A 22,787-nucleotide genomic window follows, 5' to 3' on the forward strand; every position below is an offset into this window, starting at 1 on the left:
GACGCACCTAGTTTTTGGAGGCGGAAAACAAGAAAAAAAATATATTCTGAATCTCAGAAGCCAGAACAGCAAGAGGGATCGCTACGCAGTGAAAGCAGCAACCCCTCTTGCTGTTCTGGCTTCTGGGATAGCTGCGCAGCCTGCATTCGCTCCATAAGACGCACACACATTTCCCCTTACTTTTTAGGAGGGAAAAAGTGAATCTTATAGAGAAAAAAATACGGTACTTAGCAAAACACCATATGAGCAGTAGTGGGTTAACTCTTAGAACCTTAATTGGGCTGAGAACAAAACACAAGCATAATATTATGTCGTTTTGTACATAATCCAAAGTGCTGACTATTAAAATGCTCTCTGATTTTAGTAGCAGATTACAAAGCATCCAAATGAAAGTGCATAATTATGTGTGGAAATGCCACCTTGTGGAATTAGTCACCAATACGTTTCCACAGGATCTTTTGTTTGTTCTAGTCCCCCTGCCGCCCCCCGCCTGCTATTACGGCTCTCTGATTTTTATTTTTTGCTTACAATGCAATTCATTTTGTCCCTATCACTGAATAGTAAGTTGTGACCTTTCCCAACATCCTCCACCCTCCTCTCCAGCAAAAATATACTATAGCTTAACTAAGGAATGAATGAAAATTGTTACCCATCTGTATTATTACACAACACCATGAATTCGTCTTATTGCAAGTTACAATCTCTGAAACAGAGGCTGCTTTCTTGCCTTTGCTTTAAATATTTTCACTTGGCATTTATATTTAAAAAAATAATAATCAAATAGGCTACTAGAACGTCAATGCTTATTTGTATTCTGAATACAGTAGTACGTCATGTCTGAGGGTTATTTTAGATTAGGCTTCTTTGCAGTGTATACCAATAGAATGTGGTCAATATTCAGCAGATTTAGATGCATGAATAAGGTTTAGCACAGCAGTGTACTTATTTTCATGCCCGCCAAAGGCACTTGCACTGCTGAACTGAACAACCATCTTTCAAAAGCCGCTTGTTCTTTCAGTGGCTACAGTGGAGAAAAATGAAATCAGAAGCGTGTGCATAGTTTCACTTCACTGGAGCCATTGGGTTGGAGCCAAAGATTGAACAGGCAGGAGGCTGCTTGCACAATCAGTGGTGTGTAGCGATAGTCGGGACCTGTTAATATTTCTGCAGCAGGACCTCTCGTCTGCAAATCCGAGAGTGACCCAACGAGCATGAAAGGGGAGCTTTTAAGCCACTATATGCTCCAAAACTAAGCAATTAATAACAGTGAAAGCACAAGGGAGCTTCAGTTTCAAGATAATGGTTTGCAAGTTCTGTTACATCCAATGGAACCTAATAGAAAACACTATCTGAAAGAAGATACTACAAATCATTTGCCCATGTATGTGCACAGAAAACAGCAGATCTAGCTGAAAAGCAACACACAGATCAGCACTGAATGTTGCAATGTACCCCTAATTGTTATTACTGCACAACTGTAAGATTATTGTACAGTATCAGAAGGGGCATGGCTGTGTAGGGGCATGGCTGCATCAACAGAAGTATAGTGTCCCTATTAAGGGAAATGAGGAGCCCTGCTCTCTTCTGCCTTGGTCAGACCACACCTGGATTACTATGTCCAGTTCTGGGCACCACAATGGAAGAAGACCATTGACAAGCTGGAACATGTGCAGAGGAGGGCAACCAAGATGGTAAAGAATCTGGATGTTGCAGGAGGATGTAATGGGAGGATGGGATCAAAATTAAGGAAAAAAGTATACAGTAGGTATTCCCACAGGAAAGCTTAAGGTAAAGGTCCAGTCGTGACCGACTCTGGGGTTGCAGCGCTCATCTCGCTTTATTGGCCGAGGGAACCGGCGTACAGCATGACTAAGCCGCTTCTGGTGAACCAGAGCAGCTCACGGAAATGCCATTTACCTTCCCGCAGGAGTGGTACCTATTTATCTACTTGCATTTTGATGTGCTTCCGAACTGCTAGGTGGGCAGGAGCAGGAACCGAGCAATGGGAGCTCACCCCGTCGCAGGGATTCGAACAGCCGACCTTCTGATCGGCAAGTCCTAGGCTCTGTGGTTTAACCCACAGTGCCACCCGAGTCCCGTGGCAAAGCTTACTAACTCTTTAATAAACTGGCCGAGTTGAGGATTCTCAATTGCACATTCTCTCATTAAGTTGCAAGTGTTAAGAGTTCTACAGCACAACAAATTCAAGGAAACTCTTGACTTCTAAATGGCCTTGTTTTTGAAGCCTTTACTGGAAAACCACTCCCTTAAGCTTTCATCCAAATGAAGCTTAACTGCATTACTGTCTCTCTAAAAGGGGTCTAAGTAAGTATTCCTATTAAACAGATCATTTACTTGTTCTCTACATTAGTTTGTTTCCCCCTTGTGAGTTTTTTTCAGTCCGTGCTACTGGATTTTAAAAGGGGTAAGTGGTAATTTCCTCTTTTATTTATGGGGCTGCATCATTCTCCAGGCAACCCAGAGCAAAAAGACGAATTGTGCTACTGTGTTTTCACTGCTGAGGAAGAAAAACCAATTCTATTAATTCAGCTCAGCTATACGAAAGAGAAAGAGAGAGAGAGAGAGCGCCAGTGTGGTTCTTATTTTATTGTATTCTAACACACTTTAGTTCCATCAATAGCAAATTAATCAAAGTTCTTGTGACATCTCTTTCAAACATGGTTTTAAATAAAAAAAATTGCTTGTACCTGTTTCCTCCAAGAGAGTCTTGCAACAGTCGTGTTAATTTTGAATCTCTGTACGGTACGTGAGTGACCCGCTTGCTCTTATCTCCCAGGGCACTTATTACGTTGCCCAACGCCAACTATAACATATGCAACATTTGTTTTAATAAAATTCTGCCCCACAAAAACAGCACCACCCAAAAACACACATAAGTATTGACACAATCAGAATCAGCAGCATTGTGCAGAGTCAGAAAATGTGAGGGAGTGAAGAGTACAGTCAGCAGAACTATACTTTGTCCTTTTCCACTGCGGTAGGTTTCACTGTCAAAGACGCAAGCCACTGTTCTATTTTAGAAATGAGTTGCCCGTTTAGTCACAAGACCTGATGCAAGGGAAACTGCCAGAAAAAGCTTCACACAGTTCTCTCCTGCAAATGGAATGGTCCATTTTTGCACCCCAGGCAAGGTAATCATGTACAGAACCCTTTTTCCCAGTACAGAGTTGGCTCTGGAATATCTTTCAGGCTTACTTTTGTAAAAAAGCAACAACCCCCCCAAAAAACAAGTATAATTTAATATCAACATTTTTTGCTCCAGTGTCAGACAGTGTAATGTCGTTAGCTCCAATAGCAAGTCAAAGTCAACGTTTATGGCAATGCAGTGTTTATAGCCCCAGTGTGGTGTAGTGGTTAAGAGCAGTAGACTTGTAATCTGGTGAACCGGGTTCACTTCCCCGCTCCTCCACATGCAGCTGCTGGGTGACCTTGGGCTGGCCACACTTCTCTGAAGTCTCTCAACCCCACTCACCTCACTGAGTATTTGTTGTGGGGGAGGAAGGGAAAGGGGATTGTTAGCCGCTTTGAGACTTCTTAGGGTAGTGATAAAGTGGGATATCAAATCCAAACTCCTCTTCTTCTCTTCTATATTGCAGTACAGCTATTATACTGCAGTACAGCAATTGCTGTTTCATCAACTATCTCAATTATAGGGACATGACGGCCGGGCTAAACTGCAACAGCTAAACGAAGAGTCCCGTGTCACATTTAAAGAGCAGTTCGTTTGTAATGGCATGGTGGTAGAATGCAAACAGTGGGACAAACATTAAAAACTAGCCACAGTTGGCTAGTTACATTCCCCACATAGCTTTGAAATAATTGGCAAGAATGTGATCCAAGCGCTGCAATCCTTGGTCCTGTGCATTAAGTATATGTCTGCCTCAGGGATTCTTCTAAGGTTTTAGTATTGGCTTATGAGGCCATAAACAGCTGGGGGAGGCCCTGTAAAACATGGCATGGCTTGCAGACATCTATCTCACTGTGGTACAGAGAAGGAATTTCTCCACGCTGGTGCCTACTGTGTTGAATTTGCTCCCTTTAGAACAGTGTTTCCCAACCTTGTGCCTCCAGCTGTTTTTGAACTACAACTCCCATCATCCCTGACTAGCAAGACCAGTGGCAAGGGATGATGGGAATTGTAGTCCAAAAACAGCTGGAGGCACAAGGTTGGGAAACACTGCTTTAGAAGACAGGTTGGCACAAACTCCGGGGCTCTTCCATTAAAAATATACCTATTTTACCTGGGTATTTCCTGACCATTAATATCAGTTCCTGGCATTTCTGCCTACTGTAAATGATATTGCTATTTTAACTCCTGTTTTGCCATTATGGATTTTATTGTTGTATTCCAATAATAATAATAATAATAATAATAATTTATTTGTATCCAGCCCATCCGGCTGGGTTTCCCCAGCCACTCTGGGTGGCTTCCAACAAAGATTAAAAATACATTAAAATGTCACACATTAAAAACTTCCCTAAACAGGGCTGCCTTCAGATGTCTTCTAAAAGTCAGATAGTTGTTTATTTCCTTGACATCTGATGGGAGGGCATTCCACAGGACAGGTGCCACTACCGAGAAGGCCCTCTGCCTGGTTCCCTGTAACTTGGCTTCTCGCAGCGAGGGAACCGCCAGAAGGCCCTCGGTGCTGGACCTCAGTGTCCAGGCAGAACGATGGGGATGGAGACGCTCTTTCTTACTGCCTGGTTAACTGCCTTGGTATTTCTTATGTAATGAAAGGTGGTATGTAATGATTTTAGGAAACGAGGAGGATCAAAATGCTGTCAAGGTAGTACTTACTAGTCCGCAATTGATGGAAATGCCTTCTTTTGCTCTCTCCCCAGTGGCCCCTGTGCGCTTCAATCGTTCGGACCCTGCCAAATCCACAAAATGAAACTTAGCAGTAAGGGTTTCAAACTCATTTAGCTGAGATGACTCCGATATCATTCTGTTATCTGTCATGTTGTCCTGTGGTGAAGAAAGAAGACCAGTGAGGCTGCTAAGAGAGCGATGTGTTTTTAAAGACCAACAAACTGCCTCTCCCTATTTAAGCCATGCTCCCAGCAACACAGGGCAAAAAGAGAGGAAAACAGCAAATGTGGGTCTATTAAAACCCTCTTTAGGAAAGCAAGTTTTAGAAATCTCTGCAGAAGAAGAGAGTGAAATGGGGGTGGGGGGAAGAATACAACTGCCTCTATGCTTTCCCCTACTCCCAGAGAATTACAGACGGCATTCACTAGATGATAAACTAGAATAAAGAAGCTATTATCCTCATTAACCGGAATCCTAAACTAGAGCCATATCTTAAGCTGAAGGTTTACATTAAAAATATTTTTTACAGTTTGCACATGTGACCCACTCTTGCCTCTGGGTAAATAGGTTTTTGCATTGTTTCAAAAAGCTGTGATGTCTGTTGCATCTGAAGCAACAGCGGGACTCTTCCAAACCACTTTCAACTCTTTTTTAAAAATCCATCCTTAGGAAAAAGAGACCCTGTAATATTTCCAGCTACCAGTAGAGGGGGGAAATGTGAGTTGTTCATTAAAGTTTCAGAAGAGAAGGATCAAACTCCAGGCAATAAAAGTATAATCTCATAAACCACTTCTCCATAACAATTAATAGGTTTCAGAATCTACAATCTTGCCGCTGACAATGAAATTTTTAGCAAACATTTGTTATTAGCATGAATTATTTTTCTTTAAGTGAAAGGATTTTTGTACAGAACTCAAGAGGATAAATGACAAAAATATAAATCATCCTGACATCTGTCGTCATAAGCACACTACAGTTTTCACGTAGCTGAAACGTTTCCAGTATATAAACAAAAGTGCTTGAGAAAAATATTCCTTCCAGTAGCACCTTAAAGACCAACTTTGTGCTATTGGAAGGAATTTGTTTTGTTTTGACTATGGCAGACCAACACGGCTACCTATCTGTAACTGAGAAAAATATGTTCATAATGGCAAAGAGCTTTCTTTCTTTTCTGTTAACTCAGCAGAAAGCAAGTCAAAGGCTTTCCGCTCCTGTGACCACCCCATTTTCATTTTAAATGCATACTTTCTATTTTAAAGCCAATTAAAACCAAGGTTCACATCTTCAAACATATGCCTACATGCATGGATGGATAATATATTTTGGAAGCGAAGCAAAATCCTTCTAATAAGCATACTTCGCATGTTTTCAAATCAAATTAAATCGCTTTTATAAAGGAAGCTGAAACACTGAAGGACTGATACTCTCATGGTCACAATGTTTGTAATTTAAAACAAAAATGTTCTGTACTTGCGTATTCCTAACATAACACTTTATAATATAGTATTTAGAACCTTTGGTGGTGGTGTGCGTTTAAAGTTGTGTGTGTTTGTGTAAGCTGTGGGGGATATCTCTGTAAGGAAAGTATATTTACACTTAAAACTTTCATAGCCTAAAGCTTAGTGCACTAAGAAATAATTGGGCCCTTGTCCTTAATGTGTTTGGTGTCTTTATAGGAGTTCTAAAGACACCAAACACATTAAGGACAAGGGCCCAATTATTTCTTAGTGCACTAAGCTTTAGGCTATGAAAGTTTTAAGTGTAAATATACTTTCCTTACAGAGATATCCCCCACAGCTTACACAAACACACACAACTTTAAACGCACACCACCACTTTCAACTTCCCCAACAAAACAAAACTCTAATCCCACAATATTTGGAGATGTAACTGTCAAATATTTGAGTTATTTAGACCCGAGACCTACAGTGCAGAATGGTTGAGGCCTGTAGCAACCAAGACAGATCTGTTGCTTTGGGAACAGGTGGACATCTTAATCAATTTGATTTTAAGTGTAAGTTATTTAAATATTATAAATGGAAGGATGGCAACGCTGTTTCAACGTAGGTGGACCTTTGAATTACTTAGGCCTCGTATCTTATTACTGCAACACTGCTGTTTCTTTCTTGTACCACCAGAATCCTTGAGAGGCCGTGGGCTATATGGAAAGAGCCAATATGACATACAAAATACAATATTTCATCTCCAGGAGAGCCAGTGTGGTGTGGTGATTAAGAGCGGTAGACTCGTAATCTGGTGAACCGGGTTCGCGTCTCTGCTCCTCCACATGCAGCTGATGGGTGACCTTGGGCCAGTCACACTTCTTTGAAGTCTCTCAGCCTCACTCACCTCATAGAGTGTTTGTTATGGGGGAGGAAGGGAAAGGAGAGTGTTAGCCGCTTTGAGATTCCTTCGGGTAGTGATAAAGCGGGATATCAAATCCAAATCCAAGCTCTTCTTCCATACGAAAAGGGCAATGGTGGCATGAGCCACCATTCTAACATCACACTGCAACAATTCCCACACCAAGCAGTATAACTTAAGAAGGTAGACCATGAAAATCAGTTTTGGCTATTACTCTAATACAAGATATTCCTCCTGGTTACACACACTCTGCAGTGTTATTGTTTTTTTCAAGACAAAAATGGCATAATACATACCGCATCAATTGGAGGGCAAACTCTCGTTTGACACAAGTGGATGGTGAAGATGGCATGTGAACGTGAGCTCTGAACATTCATCTGAGTGCTGGCAGTGGTTCGAGATAAAGCCCCCAGCTTCAAACATTGCATCATCTGCACAAAAAGGATATATGGCTGAAATTAAACCTACACACATACACATACACTGGTCTTGAAAGATCTACATTTGCTCCCAGTACATTTCCGAGCACAAGTCAAAGTGTTGGTGCTGACCTTTAAAGCCCTAAACAGCCTAGGTCTAGTATACCTGAAGGAGCGTCTCCACCCCATCTTACAAATCAAAGATAGCAGCAATTATGCCTGCCTTTTATCTCTTTCACTTATGCGTGCGGGGGCCTAGAATGTAACCCCCGTGTAAGTGGGGAGTAACCTGTACTGTATTACTAAGCCTGTTCTTGGGCAAGGGTCAATGTGGTGTAGCAGTTAGACTGAAACTATAACCAGGGAGCTCCAAGTTCAGCCAGTGAGCTTGCACTAATCCGTTTCTCAGCCTAACCTTTCACTCAGGATTGCTGCAAGGATAGTGTTAAGTTGTGGGTGAACATATCAGACGACACAGCGATTCTTCAAACAGCTCTTGTTTATTCACAGGCCAGAACAGAAATGAACTGAAGGGTTCAGTCAGCCTGCTTATATAGAGCTCCAGTACAACGTAACTGTAACAATTTTCTAAAACTATCCAATCACTGAACGTCACTTTCAATCCTTTTATTTGCATAACTATCTACAGTATCCCCCTGCTGGCCCAGGGTGAGAACTTCAGTACATAACAGATAGGGAAGAGGGAGGGCAAAATCATGCCTGCTGTCTTGGGCTCCTGAGTGGAAAGGAAGAATATCTATATCTGTATTTATACTGAAAAATAGATACAGATACATACACACATCCACACCCACACCCAGAGTAGTATGTTCTTTTACAAAAGCTATCTCATTTTCATTGAGAATAAAAATATTACCTCAGATTCTGAATTTACAGTCCGTGTTGTGACCCCCACCGTGTATATTCCACCCGCTGAATCTTCGTGGATTTTTATGTTTGATTTTTTGTTCTTTGAATCCATGTCACGCGTTGTGTCGAAGAGATCAAGGACTTCTTCATTGTAAAGCTAATTTGAAAGAAAAAAGAGGCCAACATCAGCAAGGTAAATATAATTAACACAAAATTCAAGATGTACTGTGGTTTGAACAAAATAATTAAGATACAGTTTTCCCTATCATGGCTGCTGGGTATAGTCATTCTCCAGAAACATGACTGGCCAACAATGACAAAGCTTGCTAATGGAATTACAGAAAATAGTTCAGGACATTGTGAGCAGGAAAAGTATATGCTATGTTACAGCAGGTTGAGCAGTACTTAGAAAATGACACAGGCTTATATTTAAGTAAATCCTACACAGAATAGACCAACTGAAATCAATTACGCTAAGTTAGGCACATCCATTGACATCAGTGGGTCTACTCTGAGTAGCATTGACTACCACCCATAGCAAGTAAGGGGTGGGTGGGTGGTTGTTGGTGGGTGGTTGTTGGTGCCATATCTCCTGCCCAAGTCTGGGGTATCATCATATTTGTCCCTCAAATTTTCTGAGTGTTTTGCTTATCTGCATAAAGTTGCCTCTCAATGCAGAACGGGGAGCAAGTTGCACTATTCCACATTTCTCTCCATTTTTATTCTATAAGTGTCTCCATTTCCAGTTTTCCTAAACTCACTCTGAAACAGCTGGTGAAAGTTTGGTAGAGCCAAATTTCCAAAAAGATACAGGGCCTATTAAGATACAGTGGTACCTCAGGTTAAGTACTTAATTCGTTCCGGAGGTCCGTACTTAACCTGAAACTGTTCTTAACCTGAAGCACCACTTTAGCTAATGGGGTCTCCTGCTGCCGCTGCACCACCGGAGCACAATTTCTGTTCTCATCCTGAAGCAAAGTTCTTAACCTGAAGCACTATTTCTGGGTTAGCGGAGTCTGTAACCTGAAGCGTATGTAACCTGAAGCGTATGTAACCTAAGGTACCACTGTATTACACTTGACCCACAGTAGTATTGGGGGTGAGGGGGCAGAGGTTTGCTTCCATGTTGCTCTGTCTACCTCTTACCTGAGAAATAATCAAAATGAACATCTGAAGCCACATTGATTTGAATGCAGGATAGTTTCTGACCATGAGAGCTAAACCCTCTTTAAGGGAAAGGGAGGAAACAACATCAGAACCATAGTGTGGTCACAATGAGGCATGGTAAAGGTAAAGGGACCCCTGACCGTTAGGTCCAGTTGTGACCGACTCTGGGGTTATGGTGCTCATCTTCCTTTACTGGCCAAGGGAGCCGGTGTACAGCTTCCGGGTCAAGTGGCCAGCATGACTAAGCCGAGATAATGCTTTCAGTGAGGTTCTTCAGATCTTTTTTACTCTTGAATCTTTCTATATACACAGTATGCATGTTCCCCAGAGAACGGTGCAAGGATGCAAATGCTCTTCTGGGCCTTTGCATGGGAAATGAAGCAGGAGGAGAATTTTCATAACCTCTCACCGACTGCATAACGGAACAGGGTTCCTAGCCAATGTTTATTTGCTAACCCTCAGAGAGGCATTTAATGCAATCTTGTTCTGACTTTCAACAAGCAGATTTGCCATGCATGTTCCATGCAGACCAGGACCTTCCAGACAACGGAATGAGATACTTGAAAGATCATTTTGATTTGGGGATTCTTCCAATTAGCAGTTCCAAGGCAATATTGAAAACACGATTCAGCAGGGTTTATACTGCATAATTAGCTGGCACCGGTTTAATCTGTCAATGCAATGAAAGGTATCTAAAAACTGAAAGCTTGGATATATTTAGTGTTTTATGGTGAAAGAGGATATTGTTTTACACTTGGTTCCTAGAAGTAAAGAGATTGCATCACTCATTATATCATCTAACTAGCACTTAAACTTGTCAGACCTGTTAGCTACTGATAGGGATACAACTTCATCTTCTTCCTTTTTAGCCCATATTTCTATGAAGAGTGCCTCTTTTTTAAAAAAAATGGCAGCACTGTAAATGCTTTTTTAAATGAAAAAAAAGTTAAGCACTCCTCCAAGGCTTGTTTTTCTGGACAAAGTGATTTGCACCTCTGTTTCTGTATTTTAAAATATATCACAGAAACACTTTATGGCAGACGTTTTTGTTAAAATACATAGAATCTATGTTTGGAAATAGTAAGTATAAACATTCTACAATTATCAGCTGAAGATGCACTGGAAGTCCAAAGTCACTAAAAATGGCTTTGTTTTGCTTACAAACTATCAGGACCCGGGGGAGGGGAGCAACTGTTTAACTATCAAAGTGTTCGGAAAACAAAGTCCAAATTAAGGGGAACTAAGGGGTTGCTTTTATACTGTGCAGTTTGCGATTTGTTCCTCTGGACAAATATTAGCCAGAAAGCTTAAATCCAGTGCCCTTAGGTCAAGAGCAACAGGTATAGACTAGTCCAACTCCATAATGTATTTGGTTAATATTTTGACAGAAATGCCAACAGTAGTCCAGCGATAATTGCAGGTGTCGGTATTCAAGCATCTGTAACTTGGTTACCCTGCTGTTGCTAAACCCTAACTGAGAAGGGCATTTAAAAAATAACTCCCATTAGAATTGCAAATGTAAAAGTGGCAAACACAGTTCATTGGCCTTATTCAACAACACCAAGAGAGGGGGCCTCTCTTACTGACCTCAATTAATAAAACATGTTTCCTAAGCTTTGAATCAGGCGTCATAAATCATCTGAGCTTTAGTGAAAAGGGCAAAATGTCCTCTGTCTCTACCCTACTGTGGGTGTTAAATAGTTTGCAACACTATAATTTTACGATGTTCCAAAACATAGATTTCTAACGTAAGAGAAGCAAATCTCAACTTCCCTGTCATTCTTCCTGCCTAGATTACATAATAAATAATAATAAACATATTGCCACAATTCATTCCACTGGGTTTTCTGCAATATTTAAATTGTATGTTGACGAAACAGATTTAAAATTTACCTCCTTGCCAATCAGAATTGAGTATGTTGTGATTAGGATATCCCAATATCTTTGCTACATGGGGGAAATAATAATTACTATGAAAGCTTACCTCTAAGAACTGAGCATTCACTTTAAATTCTGGAGGTGGAACCCCTTGTTGAATAGCTGCATGCGTTTTTCCTTCAATACATTTATACAGGTGTTTTACAGCTCGTGGTATAATGCCCTGTTCCTCTTCCATTATGTTAACATCAAATCCAGTCCCCATGGTGTATGTTTTACCGGCTCCTGTCTAAATTTAAGAGACCAAACAGCATTAATGTGCAACTAAATAATGTTTATCGTATACATCTTAACCAAGGTCAAATAACACAAAAAAACACTCTATTGCTGATCAAAAAGACTTCTGACTCCAACAGCTCACTTTACAACTTTCTAGGTTGTCTCAAGAAAAAAGTAAGATCTATACAGCATTTGGATGGCATAAAAACATCTGGACTGCAGAAATGCAGAGTGAATGGAGATGAGGAACTAAACCACCACCGCCTGTCCCCCAGGAAACAAGGGGTGATATTCCAGGAGTCCTGCTAGCTGAAGCAGGAATAGACTGGCTTCCTATCCACAAAACATATTTTCCAACGTTTTGCAGTGGTTAAAAAGAAAAAGGAAAACTGGGTTATTAGGTAGATTATGTCATGCTAAACCTAATATGAAAAAAAGGGTGTGTTAAGTAACACACTGCAGGAAAATAATGCTCTAAGAAGGCAGCCACCCACTGGAACTCCAAACTCACCTTCTCCTCATTCTAGTACAGTGGTGCCCCGCAAGACGAACGCCTCGCAAGACGGAAAACCCGCTAGACAAAAGGGTTTTCCGTTTTTGGAGGTGCTTCGCTAAACGAATTTCTCTATGGGGTTGCTTCGCAAGACAAAAAAAATCTTGCGAGTTCCCGCGTTTCCCCCCCCCCGTTTTTTTCTGCCCTTTCCCTAAGCGCTAAGCCGCTTATCAGCTGTTCCGCTGATAAGCCGCTTAACAGCTGATTGCTAAAAGCCACTAGACCGCTAATAGCGCTAAGCCGCTAAGCTGTCAATGGGCTTGCTTCGCAAGACGAAAAAACCGCTAGACGAAGAGAATCGCGGAACGGATTAATTTCGTCTTGCGAGGCACCACTGTAGTCCATCAGGTGTCAAAGCATCAGGACCAAACAAGAGAACAACACAGTTGCTTAGGCAACATGTGGCTGCCTGCCTGCCTTCCCACCCTACACTAGCAGTTCCCAAGCAGTACTGGGACCAAAACACTGGGAACTAATTTAAAACCCCTGGGAGGAAAACTCATAACTTGTTTTTGTTTTATTATGTATTTTGAGCTCTCGTTTTGTACTGAACCGCCCTGTGATCTTCAGATAAAGGGTGGTATACAAATTTAATTAATGACAAATGTGGAACTGCCTGGTCAGTGCCTGGATGTTTAGGAGACTGCCGGGAAGAAAAGATAAAAAGAACACAACTTGATCTCCCAATATTGATAATAGAGATAACCATCAGTCAAGTCATTTGAGCAGGAGTGGCTAACTTGTGGCAACAAAAGATACTAAAATGTTCTCAGCATCCCTGGCTATATCGAAACAGCATTTATGCCAAATGGGGAGAGGAGGGACAAAAGTGAAGAGGAAAGTTCAATCTGAGCTGGACACATCCTCTTTTGAACAGACCTATTAGAATTCAAGGCCACTGTAATTCAAGCTGAAGGATTTCATTTCTGAGCACCAATGTACTGCTCTGCACCTGCTTAAAAATACACCACTGTTTAAATATACCCCAAAATGAGCCTTGAAATCTTGATAATTCTCCCATGTTGAAATCTATTTGTTTTCACCTCTACTAAAAGGTGAAATTCAAGCATACCTTCTCGAATTATTACAAATACTCCTTAGGAGCAGCTTTAATTTTTTAAAAAATCGGAACATTGTTTGGATTCTGTCAGGGAACTGCCATCGGCTCAGAGGCAAGGAATAGAAGGGCAGTTGTGTTACAGGGAGCCTCTGAAAATCTTGCGAAGCAGTTCCTCTTCTGGGGAGGAAGAAAGCCCCACCTCTAGTGGGCAAGAGGTGCAAGGACCAGAGGATGCTTGTGGGAGCCTTAACACAGTTCCTGGGCAAGGCGGACAGGAGGGAAACATGCCCTTGCCATCGCCCGTCCTGCACAGTAGCCTAAGGCGCAAAGAGGGAAGGAGTAGGTTGCGGGAGGTCCAAAAAAGACCACTCCTAGATCCTGCTAGTGACTGAGCCGGACATGAGCTTTGGGGCTCTTCACTGTAAATAGTTTGCGCCCAAATAAAACCTGTAAAATACGGGTTTGGAGTCCTGCCTGCTTACTCTCGAGCAACCGCAACAGCCCTCTGACAGATTCACTGAAAAGCAAACAATTAATTTTGAAACTTCGTAAAGTTTACCTGCCCATAAGCAAACACGGTAGCATTGTATCCTTCAAAGCAGCCTTCAATCAGTTTTTCTATGCACTGTATATAGATTTCTTCTTGCTGGGATTCAATATCAAATACATAATCAAAGGTGAAGGCCTTATCTTTTCCCAGGAACACTTGAGGTTCTCCAGGTGTGACAGATGTGCAGATATGGCATCCTTCAATCTTTTCTTTGGCTAGTTGAGGTCTGATTCTGGGGTGGGGGGCGGGGGTTGGAGGAGGAGGAGAAATAAAACGCCAAATATTACATCACTGGAACAGAGCACAACTTAACGCTTCATATTTCAAGAGCCCCCCAATAAATTTAAATCAGATATGCCCAAGAGGGACTGAAGTCACGCAGAATACTCACCGCTCACCTTCAGCAATGGAAAGGATGATCTACTTAATATTTAAGGACAAAAACAACCACCCTTATGCACCCTTTCTGCTGTACCAGTGGAATTCAAGTCTCCAAGGTGACTTTGTCCTTTTCAAATTGGCCTGGTTGTATTCTAAGATTACAGTCCCATTTACGTTTTCTCATGAGTAATCCCTATTGAACTCAGTGGGATTTCTGAGTGAACCGGCATATAACTGGTAATTAATAACTTACAAAAATCAGCCAATGACAAAAACCATGGCAGAACAGAGGACAATCAGGCCTAATATATCCACATTATTTTTGAACTGCAGAAGCCTGCCAAAGATAACAACATTGACTTGAATAGACCTACCGTACTATGGTAACAAGAATAGAAGGGAGATTATTTCAATTTGATTTTAAAAGCCTTTGCCCCACGGCAGAGTAAAAACAAATTATTTTTGTTTGTTTTTTTAAAACAAGTAGACCTCAGATGCTCAATAGTTTAAGAGGAGGTTATTCTAGCTTGGATTATATAGTGCAGCACTAAGGTAACAAGGGCCTGTTTCATCTCCCAAGCAGCACAAAAAGGACAACCTAGTTGTGTCATTATTTGTGAAAATCCTAACAGACGTTAACCCAAACATGAGCATAAGACCTTTTTTTCTTTCTTTCTTTCTTTTTATTGGAAGTGACTTCATTGTGGAATTGAGAGAAGATGGCGGCTGCCAGCAGCAAAAAGATTTTTGGATTGATTTGGCAGAAATACCAGCATGTGAGGGGAAGTTGCATGGACAGAGGGGTATCATACACATAAAATCCACACAGAAACACATCATTTTACTTCAACTCGCTTTTGGAAACAACTCAGAGGCCGTGAAAGAAGGAAAACAACAGGAAGATTTAAAGGAACTATTAGAAATGACTATCAAAAGCAGCAGAGATATGAGATTATCAGAGCCCCCCCCCCGAACGTGAAGCATGGGAAGTACCAACAAAAAATTTATAATTTGGCAGAATATTTGGATTAATTGATATGTATATGTATAATTTGGAATATTTAATGTGATTGGATTGTATTGTTAAAATGGAAAACATACTAAAAATGATTTTTTTAAAAAAAGGAAGTGACTTCATTGCATGCATTTGCCTTCAATATGTGGTTTGAAACTTACCACCACCATTTCAAAATCTGATACAACCTAGGTGGTTTATATCTACAATATAATGAATCAAAAGCCAATCGCACAAGGGGCACCAAAGAAATTATTCTGAATTTACCTAAGATAGAATGTAAAACAGCACATTTATAGAAGTCTGGGGTTTCACCCACCAAGCACAAGTTTTAGCTCAGTAGCTAGATCATAAGGCTCTTAATATCAAGGTCACGGGTTCAAGCTCTATGTTGGGTAAAAGATTCCTACATTGCAGGGGGCTGGACTAGATGACACTCGTGGTCCCTCTTCCAACTCTACAATTCTATGGTTCTATGAACTTGGACCTCTTCAGAACTGTAAGCATAGACTGTGCAACTGCAGTGATTGATGACAGACTGTGAATTCAGCTTCTTTGTGTCTGGTAATGAATTACAGTATTTTTCACTCTATAAGACGCACCAGACCACAAGACGCACCTAGTTTTTGGAGGAGGAAAACAAGAAAAAAAATATTCTGAATCTCAGAAGCCAGAAAAACAAGAGGCATCGCTGTGCAGCGAAAGCAGCAATCCCTCTTGCTGTTCTGGCTTCTGGGATAGCTGCGTAGCCTGCATTCGCTCCATAAGATGCACACACATTTCCCCTTACTTTTTAGGAGGGAAAAAGTGAGTCTTATAGAGCAAAAAATATGGTACGTTTTTCTATCAATAACTGGAAACATTTGAAAGCATCTACGAGCATTCCTACATTGGGAGTTAGAACAATATAATGCAGTTCCCTTTCACTTAATTTCACCCCCAAATTTTACACACAAACGGCAGAAAACGTGCAGATGATCCAACAATAAAAGCTTCACAACTACAAGGTATCATACCACACATCATGACAGCCCATACAATAGTTTATTTATAATACTACTGTCAATTTAATCCCTTTCCAAGTAGACAAAGTTAGCACATGTCCTGAGCAAAACCTGCAGTACATGATGAAACTGGAAGAACCATTTATGACTATTCTTAAGGGAACAATAGTTTTTATTTTTAAAAAACCAAAACACGCTCCGACAACCTGTCCAGTAGGGAAACAAATTTACAATAAGGAAGTCTACTGTGCCAATATAAACATTCATGTAATCTTATAGTGCGAGTGATTTCTCCCTTCTACAATTCTACTCTACAAAACATCTCCTGTGATTTATGCCAGTATTAACTTGGGAGAGGCAAAATGTTTCAAGAATTGCCGTTAGAAAAATCTCAAGTCCAAGATCCTTATTCTGTCATCCGTCCACTTGTAGAAGGAGCTTGCTATCAGCTTGCTATCTGTGAACTAACAGTTGTATAAATGAGCCCCAGGGTGGTCTTTTAGGCATTCTTCCATCCTCATGATTGCTAATAATCTATTATTAGTTCCCACACCACAGGAAGAACATTTAGAATGACTCAGTGGCACCGGAGGAGTGATTTGGTCACAATCAATCAGGTTCTGAATCTGACTGTTTGGGGCTCAGTACCCAATGTGGTGCCCATGAACTCCATGTAGACATACATACATACACTTGATACCTGCCAAGATCCCCACTGCTCCTATTTAAAGGAAATATGGAGGAGGAGGAGGAGGAGGAGGAGGAGGAGTAATAATAATAATAATAATAATAATAATAATAATAATAATAATAATATATTTGGTCTTTTTTGTTGTATTCCTCCCTTGGGTGGCATTGTGTGGGAGCACAGAGTCTTCGAAGTACTGAAGTTTATCTTGCAATATTGTTTTATTTTTGCTCCTTTTAACATTATTTATTGTTATTTTCATTGTATGTATATTCAGTCATTGTTTTGACTGCTCTGGCAAATTGCAGCAGTCTGAACAGTGGAGTATAACTCTCCTAAATAAAGCAGGTCACATATTAGGTTCCCCCTCCCTTTTAAACACGGTTAGGAAATAATAATTTAGGGTTCTCTTTTAAAAAAAATATTCCTAGTTGGTGGATTTCGATTTATTTTTTAAAATATGCTTCGTTTGTATTGGGTTAGATGAAAAGTAGACTAAACATTTTGCAAGTTGCTTTTCCAGGTCTTCACATCTCTACAAACACAATTTTAAAAGAAGTATATATACTTTTAAAGACTGCAATCTACTCTGAGCTCCCCTTCCAAGCCGGGGGGCAATTTATTTTTAATAACATTTATATTGGCTAGTTCCTAGCAAAGCCATTAATTTCAGCAAGTTATACAGGGGCAAATAAACCAATTCCTAGACATTCCTAGACATTCTGTAATGGACCTAAGTTTGTTTGTTTGTTCTGTGAACTGCCCTGAGACCTCCAGGTATAGGGCGGTATATAAATTCAATTAACAACAACAACAACAACAACAACAACAACACAATAAATAGGAATATCTATTTAAAAGAGCTATATTAAAAACCGAGGAACTGACAAGCTGTCACTTTTCACTGGCAGATGAGAAAGAGGAGTGATAGTCATAATTTAATTAAAAGCAAAATATGGCACTGGAGTAATTGGACTGATCGAATGAATGAATCATTGTTTGCGTCAGCCATCAGCCATAGCAATAAAACAATAATACAATATACAAAGAATAGAAATAAAAAGTAAGTTATATAAAATACATTTTAGGGTTTGGAATCAATAGTCAAATAGTGGATCTTATTCTGACTGCCCCAGCTAAAAACCTCGCAACCTTTGCTGTCACCGGAGTAATTGCATTTGTCTGGCAACAGTTCACATATGTCGCTGTCACGGTTTGGCTTGGCTTAATAAGATTTATTTCCTTAAATTAATTATCCTTTTCTGGACCTCACATCGGAACAAGCTTCTGTAGCCATTAAGTGAATTCACAAGAGCCAGGCTTATTCAACTGCACCATCGTTTCAGAGGCAACCCATTTATATATGTTGATTTGGTTTTCTTGGACCTCTTGCCTTCATCACTGGGCAGTTGCTAGCCTTAGCTGGAAGGAAGTCAAGCTGTGCTCTTCTCCCCCTTTCCCCCAAAATAATCCTTTGGCCATTTTGTAATGGTCTGCCAGACAGCTCAGTACAGACGGCATCTTTTTGCTGCTTGACAAGATCTTTTGTTTGCTTGCCAAGAAAAAAGCAAGGAGGTGGGGGGGAGAAAGAGAGACTGAGTGTTGGCCGTCAAGTAAATAGATCTTCTCTAAGCAGGTACCCAACTTTCTCTTGGAAGCCGTACACAGCAGACATGTCACATGGAAAACATATCCAGTATTGCCACGTAAATTCTTCCTATATCATTTCTCAATGCACTGCTCACTTTAATGTGTTTCATTAGCAATGTCATAATAACTGTTTGGCTGCATAACAGTGTAATAACTGTAGCAGCAAAGCAATTTAAAGAAGCTCATGGCAACTTAGAGACTACCACCCTTATATCTCTTGAAATTTTTCACTCACAATAAGCAATGTGAGTGTCAGGGAGATGAACTCATGAAAGGCTGGGGATCCAATGTCTCTCATATGAAGTAGTTTTTCACAAAAGTTTTCAAAGAACTTTAGGGATGCCTTTCATAGTTCAGCTTTGAGATATAAAGTGGTTGGGTTGGGTTGTGTTTTTAAGGATTCCTCCCCACAAATGGAAATAGAACAGGGAAGCTAAAGAAAACATTTACTCTATACCAAAATGTCTTGATCACCCCCATTTAACATCCACAATCCATTTCTAGCATTTCATTTCATTTCATTTGTTTTTTGCCTTTTTGTCTGTCATTTGTCAGTCAATCAGCTTTTACAAATTGTTACATATTTAATACTGCAGGAGAAAAAAAAATCCTTTACAGTTTATTGTTGACTATTTCAAGTGAACAGAAGCTGCTCTGTTTTTAAACAGAAGGTAGGCTGTTCGCGCAAGGGCTGAACTGCTGCTATGAGCTGGTGAAATCTCACCATGCAGCAAGCAGAAAAATGTCAGGATCACAAAATAGCCCAGGCTGAAAATTACATGCTTGCCCATACTGTACTTGGAGCAGAGTTACATTTTTGAACATTCCTGAATAGCAACGCTTGGTTCTGACTCCACGAAACATGTTACTCTCTGGAAGAGATGGGAGGAGCACACTCAGCTACAAGGGAAAGGAAAGGGGTGGGCAGATAAAAAACCACATTGCTCTCCACTTCTGCGGTTTCTACTGACAGAGATTTACACTGGTTTGATATTAACTCCAGGATTTTCTTAAGGTCTTAATCACCCTTGTTTGTTTGTTTGTTTGTTTGTTTAAAAGTCCTATATCTGCTGAATGGGTTTATGTTTGTAAAGCTGTGTTATTTCCTTACATAGATACACCTGAACAAAATGGAAATACCTGGAGAGTTATTGAAAGGCATGCTTTGAGGAAGATAACCAACACTCTCATACTGGAATTTCAGATATAGGGAATACTACAGCAATCACAGAAAGTGAGGAGGAATTAAAGAACCTTTTAATGAGGGTGAAAGAGGAGAGCGCAAAATATGGTTTGAAGCTCAACATCAAAAAACAAAGATCATGGCCACTGGTCCCATCACCTCCTGGAAAATAGAAGGGAAAGAAATGGAGGCAGTGAGAGATTTTACTTTCTTGGGCTCCATGATCACTGCAGATGGGGACAGCAGTCACGAAATTAAAGGACGCCTGCTTCTTGGGAGAAAAGCAATGACAAACCCAGACAGTATCTTAAAAAGCAGAGACATCACCTTGCCAACAAAGGTCCGTATAGTTAAAGCCATGGTTTTCCCAGTAGTGATGTATGGAAGTGAGAGCTGGACCATAAAGAAGGCTGATCGCCGAAGAATTGATACTTTTGAATTCTGGTGCTGGAGGAGACTCTTGAGAGTCCCATGGATTGCAAGAAGATCAAACCTATCCATTCTGAAGGAAATCAGCCCTGAGTGCTCACTAGAAGGACAGATCGTGAAGCTGAGGCTCCAATACTTTGGCCACCTCATGAGAAGAGAAGACTCCCTGGAAAAGACCCTGATGTTGGGAAAGATGGAGGGCACAAGGAGAAGGGGACGACAGAGGATGAGATGGTTGGACAGTGTTCTTGAAGCTACCAGCATGAGTTTGACCAAACTGCGGGAGGCACTGGAAGACAGGAGGGCCTGGCGTGCTCTGGTCCATGGGGTCATGAAGAGTCGAACACGACTAAACGACTAAACAACAACAACACAGCAATCACACCAATTTTTCAGAGGCTGCCACCAAAGCAAATATAGGATATTCCTTAAGTTTCTGAATTCTGAAGGCCATTTCACGTGTTACAATAAAGTGGGTAGACCAGATGCACACAAATGTTGCACTGCTATCATACTTGTGGTGCATGCCCCGCCCCCACCCTGAAAGCAACTTGTAAGGCATGTACTTTGCAAACTTTTGCAGGCACAGTTCATCCCTGCGGGCTTGTTTTTGCACTTTACACAACTAATGTGTGCATTGCCCTCTCGTTGCAATGTACAAAGCTGTCCTGAACCTTCATGAGGAGGGAATACTTGGGAAACAGAGGGTAGATTTAGGTTGAGCTTCTTTTCTTCTAAGATCCAGAGATTAAGATGTTGCTTTTTAAAAAGGGCATATATAAATGACATGTATAAAGATCCATCTGAAAATCTGATGCACCTTCAGGTAGAAGAGTTTGGATTTGATATCCCGCCTTTCACTCCCCTTCAGGAATCTCAAAGCGGCTAACAATCTCCTTTCTCTTCCTCCCCCACAACAAACACTCTGTGAGGTGAGTGGGGCTGAGATACCTCAGAGAAGTGTGACTGGGCCAAAGTCACCCAGCAGCTGCATGCAAAGGAGCGGAGATGCGAACCCGGTTCCCCAGATTACGAGTCCACCGCTCTGAACCACTACACCACACTGGCTCTACACCACACAGGTATTACAAAATTAATCCATCTAGCTTAGTATTGTCTACACCAGTGGTGAGACACCTCAAGCCTGCAGGTTCCTCTGGGGTTGGCCCACAAGGCCATTTTTGGTGTAACCAGCCTCATCTTTCCTGCTTCTGCTGTCACATGACATTAGGCACAGGAGAGTTCCAGCCATGGAAGTTCAAAAGGAAGAATCAAGGTGAGTATGCCCCCTGCTTCCTTTGATCTGTTGCCTCGCATGGCGAGAGAAAAAGGCAACAAATTCAGAAAGTGCTGAATTCAAGCTCTGATTGTGAAAGGAAGACTTTTGAAGTTTCAGTCACCTGGCATCATATGACAGCAGGCGACTGACAGGGGGACAATTCCACCAACCTATCAAGTGACCCAAACCAGGTTGGTCTACGCCGATTGCCTACTGCTCTCCTAAGTTTCAGCCTGGGGTCCTTCCCAGTGTTACATGGAGATTGTAGGGACTCAAACTGGGATTTTTGGCTTGCAAAGCATTGCTCTACGTCTAAGCCAAGGTAAAGAGGACCTTTGGAAACATGAAGTCCTTCTTAGGCAATCTTCCAGGAGTCAAATATCAAAGCTGGGAAATGCCACAAGCAAAAGTGGGCCAAACTCCTGCTGCACCTAACACACACACACACACACACACACACACACACACACACACACCTCTATTTAAGCAAGCAAGCATCATTATCACAGATCAATAATACATTTCTGCATGGAAAAAAGCACTCGAGTAAGGCATAGAGCAGGGCTTGGGAGAAGTGTGGTCTGGAACAGGGGCTTGGCTTGTAAAGGTCCCAAGGACAGCATTTGACCTCAGGCTTGGGGGGTATGAGGGTCATAGCTTAGAGCAAGACTGGGGAACCCTCAAGTCAACTCTATATCGGCTGATTTCATAATACAGTGGTACCTCGGGCTAAGTACTTAATTCGTTCCGGAGGGCCATTCTCAACCTGAAGCACCACTTTAGCTAATGGGGCCTCCAGCTGCCACCGCACCGCCAGAGCATGATTTCTGTTCTCATCCTGAAGCAAAGTTCTTAACCCGAGGTAATATTTCTGGGTTAGCGGAGTCTGTAACCTGAAGCGTATGTAACCTGAAGCGTCTGTAACCCGAGGTACCACTGTATGCACATTCAAAATAATATGTTTATCTACAGAAACATTGTAAAATTAAGGAATGTTAGAAGGATGTTGGAATGAAGTTATGTGGTTTTAGCAGAAAGGATATAAAGGCTTAAGTAAAAATGGATTGTTAATTGGTGAAAGAAGAGAATGTAAAATTACAGTATGTTAAGATAAATTATTAGGATAAAAACAAAGATGTAAAGGATTTGCTGAAATATCTAACTGAACTAGAATACAAAAAAGG

At 41.1% G+C, this 22,787-nt stretch overlaps 1 protein-coding gene across 9 annotated transcripts in view; it reads right to left on the bottom strand.

The window, feature by feature from the left end:
* The window catches only part of KIF21A (kinesin family member 21A), a 96,325-nt gene that overhangs the window by 53,484 nt on the left and 20,054 nt on the right, over positions 1-22,787 (bottom strand). For all 9 annotated transcript variants that reach the window (XM_081877796.1, XM_081877800.1, XM_081877798.1 and 6 more), the window contains exons 2-7: positions 13,984-14,206; positions 11,639-11,821; positions 8,495-8,644; positions 7,495-7,629; positions 4,823-4,990; positions 2,709-2,824 (exon numbers count right to left, since the gene is read on the bottom strand). In XM_081877796.1, the coding sequence (XP_081733922.1) occupies positions 2,709-2,824; positions 4,823-4,990; positions 7,495-7,629; positions 8,495-8,644; positions 11,639-11,821; positions 13,984-14,206 (975 nt within the window). The remainder of the gene's footprint in view (positions 1-2,708; positions 2,825-4,822; positions 4,991-7,494; positions 7,630-8,494; positions 8,645-11,638; positions 11,822-13,983; positions 14,207-22,787) is intronic.

Source organism: Podarcis erhardii (genome assembly GCF_964252035.2).
Source record: "Podarcis erhardii genome assembly, chromosome: 10".
NCBI classification, from domain to species: domain Eukaryota; kingdom Metazoa; phylum Chordata; class Lepidosauria; order Squamata; family Lacertidae; genus Podarcis; species Podarcis erhardii.